Genomic DNA, 12,532 nt, shown 5'->3' with positions numbered 1-12,532 from the left:
AGGCCTGTGACACACGGTTCCAGAAAGGAGCCTCAGAGGCAGGAGGAAAACCTTTTGGTTTCTTCTCACTTCCTTCAGACCTCCTTTAAATCCCTGCGTGGCCTGGCTCCCCAGCACCCACGAGCCTTCGCCGTAGAGCCTTTTCCCTTCCGACAAGATGCTGCATCTTCTTGGGAGGAAGGATGCTCAGCCCCTGTGCTGAACCCCAACCCCGACTCATGTCACTCCAGGGAGGGGCAGCTCCTGGACAGAAAGCCGCTCCGATCCCACAAGGGACGCGTGTCGTGTCGTGTGGCATTCTGCACACTTGCAGCAGGGACAGGAGGGATGTAGGTAAGCCTCTGCCAGGAAGGAGAGAGTCTGAGGTCAGATCACAGTATTTGTTCCAATGCTGGACAGAAGGGTCACTGGGCCAATCACGGCTTGCACTCGAGGGGCTCCGTGCTGGGATGCGGGCAGTGAAGCACCCAAGGGTCCACGGTGGCTGCTGATCACAGGGACACGGAGGACATGTGAGGGTGGTAGCCTGGCAGGCAGGGCCAAAGGAGCCTGAGGTCAGCATCGGGCAGGCACAGGACCAGGCAGGAAAGGCATTCAGAGCTGCTCACACTCTTTCCCCCAAGCACTAGGACCCAAACTGGATTCCTCCTGGAATACTACAGGACCATGGAGAGACAGGTCCCCACCTGGAGCACCCCAGAACGGTGGGGGGATGGATCCCTGTCTGGAGCACCCCAGAATGGTGGGGGGATGATCCCCGCCTGGGGCACCCCAGAATGGTGGGGTGGGAGGGCAGATTCCCGACCTGGAGCACCCCAGAACGGTGGGGTGGGGGGATGGATCCCCACCTGGGGCACCCCAGAATGGTGGGGGGATGGATCCCCGCCTGGGGCACCCCAGAGTGGTGGGGTGGGAGGGTAGATTCCCAACCTGGAGCACCCCAGAACGGTGGGGTGGGGGGATGGATCCCTGCCTGGGGCACCCCAGAACGGTGGGGGGATGGATCCCCACCTGGAGCACCCCAGAACGGTGGGGGGATGGATCCCCACCTGGGGCACCCCAGAACAGTGGGGGGATGGATTCCCACCTGGAGCACCCCAAGATTGTGGGGCATAAATTCACCTACTGCAGCTGGCAAGGACTGTCTGGGCGTAAAGCCTGCATTTATGTCCAAAAGACTTTTTTTTAAACTTAAACTGGAGAAATTCGAGATAAAAGTAAATGTTAGGAGAAACTGTTCTGTGTACAGCCTCATAAATCAAAATCGGTGTTTGCTCATCAACAACGTGGTTTTTATTAAAAACCTCCAAGAAAATGGAGTCTGTCTTCCCAAACCATAGACCCCAGACAGCTTCTCCCCCTCAAAACTGTGGAGCTACGGGGTCCTCTTTGCTGGAGTTACGCCCAGCACACCGCAGAGCTGGTACGTTCTTCAGTATGAGCAGAAAGAAAGGTGCTGTCACGTCAGGGACCCACAGCCTCCTTTAATTCCAGGTTTAAGTGTGCACCCATCCCGCCTGAAAACAACTCTTCTTTTGGGAATATTCTCAGCAGGAACGACAGGACGTGAGGGCCGTAATTGCGCCGTGTCGGTAAACACGGTGATGAGCTAGCTCGTCCTCACTCTGCTCCAGAAAGCGGTTATTTTACTGTCTAACTTCTAATCTTATGTAAAAAAGCAAAAACAAAAACATCCTCCATAATCCCACTAACCCCACAAAATAACCACACTGACACTTATGTCCACATATTCCAGACCATTTTGGAACAATCCCAACTTTTGGAACAAAAGAGAACCTTACTGTGAACACAGCTTTGTGACCTGCCGTTAACACTCCAGACATAAAGGCCCTTTGAGCCGCATGAGCACCGTTCCCACCGGCTCGCGAGCAGCCGCGAGGAGCCGCCAGAGCTCCGCGTCTGCGGGCAGACGAGAGGGGCCCACAGGCCAGCACCAGGTGGCCGCCCCCCGCCACCACGAAACCAGGTGAGAGCAGGCAGACCGCGGGCGGGGGTCCCGGAGCAGCTGTGGGGAGAGGCTCAGCACGGCCCCCTCTCAGAGTGGCCACTGGGGAAGGTGAGGGTCAGATCAGGAAGTTTGGGGCAGCTCCTCTGCCGGCCAGGAGCTGTTCGTACATCTTGGGGGGATTTTGTGGGAAAAGGTAGGCAATGTCTTCCTCGCAATAATCACATACGTTGACAAAAAGAAACGAAAACACTAGTACTTTGTGGAATCGTCTTGCAAATGAGCGGGCTAACCCAGCACTTAAGAGGTCTTGGTTTTAACTTCTTGTGTGCATGTAACATGGATATGCTCCTTTTACTGGACAAAATGGTGATTTCCTCCATGATGGAACCTTCCCCATCCCTGTTTTGGAAGCAGGAGGTAGCCTCTCCTAGGTGGGGTCCTGGGATGCTCTCCACAGATGCGCCGTGCCGTCCAGGATAGGTAGCTGCCCGTGAGCCCGGCCTTGCCGGCCCATCATCCTAGAGCCTTGAGCTTAAGCAAACAGACAATGAGCTGCCATTTAAGCGGTAACACAATTATAGCCATAAAAGTTACATGTGAGCAAAGCTCACTCTCAACGTCAGGAAAGTATTTTTCCTCGTAAGACAGAAACTGTGCCCAAAATCACTTTTCTGGAGAAGGGCTAAGGCCAGGAGGAAAGGGCCTGTGCTCCCTGGTGTCTGACCCGACGAGCCCTCCCAGCAGGTCTGCAGCAGAGCCTCCCCCGAGCCCCCGCTCTCCCACATCAAAAGGAAAGAAAAGAACAAACCAGGGCCTTTCCCTAGTGAGGGGCAGACATGAGTGAGTGCTGGGGACACCCGCGCAGCAAGGTCGCCGGCCCAGGGACCCCAGAGACAACCCTCCACTGGTGAGAAGAAGGGGGGAGACACGCGTCCCCTTCTCTCTGACACAGTCCGTCTGCGATTCCGGCTGAGCCCGAAGACGGTACTGGGCAGCAGCTGAGCTCAGGACTGTCCCTGCCCCAGAGGCCCAGCCAGGCCGCCAAGCCCTCTGGCTCTCTTGAGTTCAGAGACCAGATGGAGGCTCTTTATTTCCCACAGTGACTTTGCCAAATGGAGCATCCGATCTGAGAGGAAACACTGAGGCCAGTGGAAGCATGCTGGGGAGACGCGGGCGAGCAGGGGACTTCCTCGGAGGCGACGACTGGCCCCTGCCCACACAGGTGGCCATCGGCATGGTCAGGTTGCCTCCCAGTGTGCCCACTTCCTTCTCACTGGTAGCTGCCATTGGAGGCTGGGCCTTCCTCCTCTGGCCCCGAGGCTGGCAAAAGCCTCCAGGTGAGTCTTCTGTTCCTGGGCCCTAGCCAAGGCCACTCGAGCCGGAATCTTAAAATATCACCCTCTTCCAGCTATCCTCGGGTACAGGCTCCCACCCTTCTTCCCTCTCACCTCACGAGACATGTTTGGACACCATTCTCTTCTGTCCCTAAACCTCTCTCATCCTGCCCATTTCTTAGTGTATCTGGGGTGTATTCGGAGCTTGCCTTCCCATTTACCACTGCTCCCTTCAGCTATACCCAATCAGCTATTTATTCATCCAGTGATGTTTTCATTTAAGTTCTTGTGTTCCTCATTTCTGGAAATTCTATTTGGTTCTTTTGCAAACTGGGTTCATCATTCCTTATCATTTCTCATCCCATTCATGTTTTTAATCTTGTCTCTTGTTACTTCAAACTCATTAAACTTTGTTGGCTGACATTCTGCAAACTCTTCAGGTCTGATTCTGCAGTCTGTTGTTTTTCTTGGCAAATGCACACGACACTTTATCTCCTTGTGTTCTTTGTGTATTTTCTCCTCAGAGATCACAGAGGAAGATTCTTTGAGGCCTGGACTGAAGGATACGTTTGGATTTGCTTTGACTGGCATTTCGTCACCTCAGTGGACGTTACAAACTACTATCCAGGACTACAGTAATAAACGTGCATGGACTGAGGTTTCTGGATTCAGGCCTGCAAACTCAGAAGAGAGCTAATTTTTGGTTTCAAATTTTTGGTACCAAGTGGAGGCAGCAATTTTCTTTGCTAACTTATGGAGTGCGTTTATTTGCCTTTTTGCCCTTACACTATGGAGTAGAACTTTGGGGCTACCAGCTCACAAGGTCCACCAGTATGAATACAGGTTTTGCCTCAATACTAAATGGCCAAATGCACCCATAATTTTTAAGCTCCTGGAATTATTTTGTGTTCGTGTCTCTTTTTGTTGTCAGGTTTAACTTTCTGTTTACAGCACCCTCTCCTTGTCTGGTATATTAGAGAAGCACTCAATAAATATTCATTGAAGGGCACCTGGGTGGCTCAGTCGGTTAAGCATCTGACTCTTGGTTTCAGCTCAGGTCATGATTTTGGGGTCCTGGGATCGCATCAGGCTCCACGCGCAGCAGGGAATCTGCTCCAGATTCTCTCCTTCTGCCCCTCCCTCACTCAAGTGCACGTGCACTCGCTCTCTCTCTCAAATGAATAAATAAATCTTTAAAAAATAAATATTCATTGAGCAAATAAATAAATAAACAAAAATAGCCAAGCTCATTAAAACTGTCTGTAAGGAGAGCAATATGAATTCTCCAAGTCTGGACCATTACCTCAGTGCACTGACTAGAGTTAACTGGCTCCTTGTGACAGCATTTTGGGGGCTCGCACCTGATTCTGGCTGTTTCTCAGATGGCTGATTTTCTGACAGGACAGTATTACTACATCATTATCTTTATTTAGCTCTGAGCCTCCCTTTCCTGCTCCAGAAGCACATTTTCTAGTACCACCAATGCCAGGGACCACGATTTCCATTTCTAAACTTGTCTAAAATGTTTTGAAGACTGTGACCCCCATTCTCAACCTTGCCTAAAACAGAGGTTCCCAAATAGACTCTCTTCCCAGAGGTCTTGGCTCAGCAGGTCTGGGGAGGGCTCAGCTTCCCCGAGACCACAGTTACTTTCCAGGTTTATGACCTCCGGGCCTCAACATCAACTGTGCAAACACAGAGAGGGTTTATCTGGTGTCAGGATAATGGAAGTAACCCAGAACGCTACAGTAACATCATCATCCCTGGCATCACCTTCATCACCAGCCCCAAAGCCAGGCTTGACTCCTGACAAATGTCTCAGGCTTTTCGTTTTTCTTCAACAAATTATATCAGAGACTCTCGAGCATGCCCGGCACACACACAACTATGGCCCTTGGCCTCAGGGGCACCCCCCAGTGCTGCGGGCCCCGGTGCAGACAGAGAATGAAAGGTGTCTCCACATGTCAGGAGCAGGAAATCCCTAACAGGTTTGTAAAAACAAAGTTCAGTCAGTGGTCAGAACGCACTCTTTGTTCCCTCTGAGAAGGAGCAATATGCAAGGATATAATTCTTCTGCTAAAAGTGTTCTCAAACTGAAAATAGCTGTTTGCATGGATCCACACAACCCATAATTCTAACCCTGAAGGTGGAGTCACGGGCTTCGTGGGGATCCTGCTCCACTCCATTAACCACTTGATGATAAACGTACTTGCTCAGGACCCCACTACTGGCTTGTTGGCTTCACGTGGGCCGCCAACCATGATCCCCACCCCCGCTAACACGCCATTTCTGGGTCCTCTCTCCCCACCCCCTATGTAAACTGCTGTCAGGGTACCCTCACCTCCTGTCCCTGGGGTGTGGTCCGGGGGCAGCATCCCGGGGAGACTGTCAGAAATGCAAATTACGGCCCACTCCACATGTCCTGGGCAGACATCTGTGTCTCGACAAGCCCTCCAGCGGTGAGTAGCCCTCAGCAGGTGACCTTGAGAGGGGCTGATGTGCTCACCACGTAGCAAATTCCTCAATCTGAGGACCTGTTAGGTGCTGCTCCTTCTGACTGGACCTTTTCTAACGCTATCAATGAGCATTCTCCAGGCCCCCTTTCCTCAGTATTACCTCCATGCCCATCTCAGATAGGACTCTCTAGGAAAATTTAAAGGAAGGTGGTAAAAAAAAATAAGCTTCCCAAATCCTCACCTCTCAAAATGTTCGGTACACACCTTCAGCTCATCTCTGACCAGAAGATGCCCACACACGCCCCAGCAGCAACAGCTCCCCATGCACCTGCAGGCTGCTCAGCCCTGGGCAGCCCGAGCATTTGGGAAGAACATCATCTGCCAGCAAGACGGCAGTGACAACTGTCCGGGAACGGGAGCCCGTGTGAATGATCCAGCACCTGGCTCACGCCGAGCAGCTCGGACAGTGGCAAACGGCGCCTGTGTTCAGGGTATTTGCTACACAGAGGAAACGGATCAAGTAAAGCAACAGCCGACATTACCAGAGTGACTTCTCCACAATCTTGGTCCTGAAAACCTCCTCCCGGTCCAAGTTCACAGTGCAGTAGCAATCTCGCATCTTGTTTGGCCCCGGGTAGGTGGGAAGATTTTTGGCTTCACCTAAAAATCAAATGTAAATATACCATCAACTTAGCATAGAATTATTTCGTTCCCTTGCTAATCACAAGCACATTTCCAAATAATGAATTTATTTCATAGCAATGCACCTGCTTTCTCTTTTGTACACTCATTAGGTCTTTATAATGTCTTTCTTGCTACCACAAGTCAAATATCAAAGAGAACAGCATGTGCGATGTTAGAATACAAGGTAACGTACACATAACCTCCAAAAAAATTGATAAAAGTAGGAATCCATTAGCCTACGAATTAGGATTTTATTCACATTAGCCCCCTTAATTTTTTTAATGGGTAAATTATGTAAGATACATATAACTTAAAATGTATCATCTTAACCACCTTTATGTATAGAGCTCAGTAGTCTTAAGTATATTTACACTGTTGTGCAACCAATCTCTGTAACTTTTTCATCTTGCAAAACTGAAACTGCACCCACTAAACACATCCCCACTCCCCTCCCCCAGCACCTACCCTTCCACTTTGTGTCTGTGAATCCGGCTACTCTAGGTAATTCACGAAGTGGGATCATTCAGTATTTGTCCTTCTGTGACTGCCTTATTTCACTCAGCACAATGCCCTCAAGGTTCATGCGTGTTGTAGCAAGTGTCAGGATTTCCTTCCTTGTTAAGGCTAATTGATATTTCATTGTAGGGATGGACCACATTTTGCTTATCCATTCATTCCCTGGGTCGCTTTTTTATTCTGAATTTGATTTGACATTATTAGGTCAAAGTTGGGGCAATAATTAAGGAGAAGGACTCTTTTTTATTGACAAAACTATGGACTCCAGCTGTTTATTTTTTTAAAGATTTTATTTATTTGAGATAGAGAGAGAGAGTGAGCACACAAGTGGGGGCAGGGGGAGAAGCAGGCTCCCCGCTGAGCAGGGAGCCTACTCGATCCCAGGACCCCGGGATCATGACCTGAGCTGGAGGCAGACGTGTAACGACTGAGCCATCTGGGCAACCCTCCAGCTGTTTCAATACAGAGCAATTAGCCAGTTAGAAGTAAGTCCCGAGGGGAGACCTTCTGTAGGTCAAGTGTCCCCCTCCCATGGCCCCTCCTCCACACGGAAGGAGAAACCTCCAGGCAGCAGCATGCCCAGCCGGCCCTGCAGAAAGCACCACAACTCCTCGACTCCTCGTGGGACCCCGGGTCTGCCTAGAGACCATTACCAACACCGCAATCTAGCGTCCTCCCCTGGAAGCTCACAACTAGCACGAACAGCAAGTTGACAGCCCCATTCACGGGCAGCTTGGGACGCAGACTCCCAGGTGACGTCTCCTCAGACATACTCTTGCCTCCCAGAGGCCTCCCCTGTCTCCGAGGCTTCCGGGGCGCCTGCAGGCAGCCGGCCCAGCACTCGGGAGACGGGGCAGTGCCGAGAGCCCCCACCGTGCCAACGACCCTCCAGGCACAGCTGGTAGCCCCTCTGGCACCACGAGGCACCAAATGGCCTCATTCTTGTCAAAACCGAAAAAGCAACAGAACCGACCCAAACCAGAGCACGAGCTCTGCAGAACCCAGCACCAAAGCCACCCAGGGCACGCACCCTCCTCTGCACAACTCCCAACAAAGACAGCCGTTCTAACTCACGTGGAGGAAACCAGCTCATTTAAAAGATGCCAGTTTGCAAATGGGCCTGCCAGAGCCTCCAGGAGGGCAGAGACGCACTCAGCTTGTTTGAAGCTTTCTTGACCTTTCATTTAACGTCGTTACGGACCCCCACGCAACAGGGGATCTGTAGTCACCTTATTTCTGACCAGCGTGTCCCTTCAGATTTCTAAGAGCACCAGCGGTAATCAGCGCATGTGGTCCCTTCCTGCACACAGACAGAACATGAGACCTGATTCTCCAGGCCTCAGTTTCCCCCACTGTAAGAGCAGGAGAGCACACGAGCTCTCCAAGGCTCCTCCAGATCCAGGAAGTTTTAATTTAAAAAATTCCAGGGGTTTTTCTTTCGGGAATCATCAATGGCTCTTAGCAGGTGAAGAAAGAGAAATAGCAATGTTTTCTTGTACAGCCACAACATTATAATGCTCCAGAACACACCATGTCTACATGAGTCGAGCACGTGAAAACATGGCCAATCTGGTAAGAGGCACGCGAATCTGAGCCAAGCTTCAAGTCAGCTGTAAGACTTCCGGCAGATGGGAAAGGTCATGTGCACAAGCCTGCAGGTGTGTGACCATATTCTGCAGGCGCCAAAGGGTACAACAAGGTTCACGGGCATATCCAGAGAGGGGGCAGGTGTGAAGGGGCAAGAGGAGCCGATGCAAGGCTCCTTCCGCCGAGCTGACCTGACAAGGCAGTCACTTCACACATGCCAGGCCCAAAACAAGCACTTTCCGTCTTCCGGTTCTGGTTTGGGAACCAATTGCTTTCGCAGCATTCACAAATCTTTAATCTTAAAACCTGCCTGACATTGCGGACTTCCCAGCTGATACCTTTATGATGGGAATCAGGGCTTACCATGCTTCCCTTTGGAATTTTTTTTTTTTTTACAGCAAATGAGATATTTAGTTCCAAGTTCCTGTGTTTCTTAAAAGGAGAAAAGAAACTTGTTTGAAAGTCTCATGGGAGATGATCGTTGGTAGAAAATACAGAACTGGGATTTTGTTCCTGTTTATTCTCCAAAGAACCTCAGAACACAAGCAATAGTCGCTGACATTCCTCAAGGTGCGTACTGGGAGAAGAGAAGGGAAAGATGAGCCTGAACAGGAGACACCTGACCCGGCGAAAACGCCGGTGTGTGAACACAGACTGAGCCACATTCCCCCCACACCCCACTGGCCCCAGGTGGGGGGCCGTGATGACAGCGCCACAGAGAACCAGTGGGCTGACCGGAGCCGACGCTAACAAGCCACTCAAGCCAGGAGGTCTGGGAGCAGCGGGCGGCACCCCCAGCCCCGTCCTCTGCCCAGGGTCCTTACTGTTGGGCGCCTATCTGGACCAAACAGGCTGAGAGTGAGGAGTTTCCTCGAGTCTCTGCTTGCTTGGAGCCCTGCCACAGACCGGGGTGGGCCTCTCAGCTCTCGGGTGTCCCACCCTGACCATATTCAGAAGAGATTACCACTCCTTCCACGTTGACTACTTATCCCAAAGGCTAGAGGTCATTTCCTGGCCCGGCTGCGTATTACGGTGCCTTTCTGTCCCTGAGGAAAAACATGTCCCTCTTCCCAGCACGTGGAGACATTTACATAGGAAAGTAAGGCTGTCCCAGGTGCTGAATTATGTGTTGAATGAACGGATGAATAAGCGGCCACCAGGTAACAGAAAAGCAATCCTTGGTTTCATTCTAAGAACCAAATTAGGATCATCTTCATGACTCCTTCTCCTACTGACCATGTCTGGAACGTACGCTACACGCCAACCAGATCTGATGAAGACAACACATCTGGAACCTGGTTCTATCTCCAAACACCTAATCTACTAACAGAAGTAAAAGGCAGCCCTTAAAAAACGGTAAACAAAAGACACTGAATGAACAAACTCTGGTTCTTACATCCAGGAACCAAGCCCTGGGTAAGGAGGACAGAGGTTGTGATCTGAAAGCGTCATTGTTCCCGAGCCACCACTGGTAATGATTCTTGTGCCAGAAAAGCCAAACCCTCATCCCCTGGGCCTTCCGCTCAACCAGAGAGAGAGAAGACCCACGTGTGGACACCCACGCCTCGTTGCTGCTGGGGGGGGGGGGGCAGTCCAGCCTGATAAAGAAGCCTCTGCCCAGTCTGGACGGCCTCAAGGGTGCCAAGGAACAAGGCCGTCCACACCTGAAAAGGGTTGTTGGAGGCCATGGACCCCGACGCCCTAGGAGTGATACTGGTGACCATGCTCAGCCGTGTCACCTCCAAGGGGTGTGATCTTGTTTGCTGCCCTCCAGCACCCAGCACAGAGGCTGTGTGCCCTCAAGATCCCCAGGAAGAGAAGGATGGAGGAAGGAGGGAAGAAGCATCATGTGGACTGAGGGCTCTACTGACTAAGAACCCTCCTTCCAGCTGTGAGCCTCGGGGTTCCTCCTCCATGTCTCAGATCCACCACAGCCACACGCTGCTAGTGGGCCCTCCCCAGCCCAGTGGCCTCCACTTGTGGAAGGGGGACATTTTGGGAGAATTTAGGCAGGTCACTCTGGTTCAGAATACTTAAATGGGCCCAGATTCTGGTAGCCAGCGTAGCTTTTTATAACAACATAAGAGTCTATTTCCCAAAAAAGATCAATTTTATGACTAAAATATTCTATTTCCCTGAATATATATTTTTGAATATATTTTCAAACACCTTGATATTAAATAAAACAAAACTCCATAAAAACAGACAAAACTGGATTTCTAAATCAAGTTATGAGCAGCCCCCCCTACTGCACACTCATTTAGTTTGAAAACTCCATGCTGATCTGCCTGGACCCCACAGCATCGGACACCTGCATCCTCTGCCTCCGGGGATCGTGACCCAGGAAGAACTACTTAATACACATTTCAGCTTTCCTCCAAGAGGTATTAGGGGCAGGTAAAAGACAAGCATAAAATAAGGCTGTTCACAGGGCGCCTGGGTGGTGCAGCTGGTTGAGCGTCCGACTCTCGGTTTCGGCTCAGGTCATGATCTCAGGGTCGTGGGATCAAGCCCCAGGTCAGGCTCTGTGCTCAGCAGGAAGTCTGCTTGAGGATTCTCTCTCTCCCTCTGCTTCTTGTGCATACCACCCCCCCCATTAAAAAAATCCTTAAGAAAATGAGGCTGTTCACATGGAAATTAAGAGTTCAAAACATAATGAAAAGAAGGAAAATTATATCTATCCAGCCCCAACATGTGTGACTCAGTGATCAGTTGAGCTCCGAGTTCCCTGGGAGCTAAGCACGAATGGAAATATGGCTGAAGGCACACTTCTCAGAATTTACTTGGAAAGGAAGCGCACCAATCCCCCGGGGGAAACACTGTTCTAGAGCAACCCTCTGCTAGCCTCATACAGGAGGCAGGAAATGATGGGCTGGGCAGGCGTCCGTGTTCGTTCTCTAAGAGGTGCAAAAACATGCTTCACGTGGCAACCTCTCATCCCGTCCATCACAAGGAGCAGGGCACAAATTACAAACGCTGTGAAGAGTCTCAGCAGAGAGGTGGTGTGAACAAGGAGGCTCTGCATTCTGTGCCCCATCCATGCTTACCGTGGACTCGGACCAGCATTTCCACTCCTAACACCGACTCATGGCTGGGGCTCCCAGAGATACCCGGATGGCCCACGTCCACGGAAGGAGCCTGGTAAGATGCCCGGAGGATGACAGCAGAGCCAGCCCCAGTCCTCACTGGGACGCTGCCGAGATCCTCAGCCAGGCCTCCACCCTGAGACCCACAGCCTCCAGCCACACGGCCTGCTCGCTTGTCTCCTCCCTCCTCCCCGTGGAACCTGCGACATGACTGGGTCTCCTTTCTTTCTTTGCCTCCAGCATCTGAAACAGCACACTAGTCTGGCAAATAGTAAGCATCCTGTAAATGTTTGCTCAAATTAATAGACCAGTACATATAAGAATAAAATGACCAGCTGGGTAGGGATTTAGGAGTGCTGATTATGCACTTCAGCTTTCAAAGACCCTGCCAAATACCCAAAGAGAGACAGTCATGGGTTCCTCTACCCTCCTGCCCCTGAGATGTGAGCCCAGTGTCCCCCCTTGGGGTCTGGGCTGTCCAACAGTGACTGGGCAAGGACAGAGCCTTGTGGATTCCACCTGGTCCCTGGGATAAGCGCTGCACCATGAGCCAAGAAGTGAGAGCCCTGAGGCCACTGCTGGAAGGACAGCACGAATGTGGGCAGGGGCTGTCCGAGCACAGATGACGTCCCAATACTTTTATGGACCCACAACACATGAGGCACACATTGGGGACCTGCAGTCCAGCCCATCCACTAGCAGACTGCGACAGCCCCATCGAGGCCTCACGGTACAGAAGCTTCATCCAGCCAATTTCAGCCCAACCTATGGGCCCCAAATCCCTGGCCCCAAAGCTGTAGGACACAAGTTGTTGTTTCCAAGCCTTAAGGCTGTGAGGAAAACTATACCAGGACACACACAACGTCCTCCGGTTCAGAAGCTCCTACAGGACTACCCAGG

General features: G+C 51.3%; 1 protein-coding gene across 2 annotated transcripts in view; it reads right to left on the bottom strand.

Moving 5' to 3' along the window:
• RASA3 (RAS p21 protein activator 3) overlaps positions 1-12,532 on the bottom strand; it is a 113,688-nt gene that overhangs the window by 62,231 nt on the left and 38,925 nt on the right. For both annotated transcript variants that reach the window (XM_032402553.1, XM_032402554.1), the window contains exon 2: positions 6,302-6,419. In XM_032402553.1, coding sequence (XP_032258444.1) covers positions 6,302-6,419 — 118 coding nt within the window. The remainder of the gene's footprint in view (positions 1-6,301; positions 6,420-12,532) is intronic.

This window comes from Phoca vitulina, unplaced genomic scaffold (genome assembly GCF_004348235.1).
Source record: "Phoca vitulina isolate PV1807 unplaced genomic scaffold, GSC_HSeal_1.0 scaffold5, whole genome shotgun sequence".
NCBI lineage: Eukaryota > Metazoa > Chordata > Mammalia > Carnivora > Phocidae > Phoca > Phoca vitulina.
Note: the sequence above shows the minus strand (reverse complement) of the source record. Positions and strands in the feature narration are given on the sequence as shown.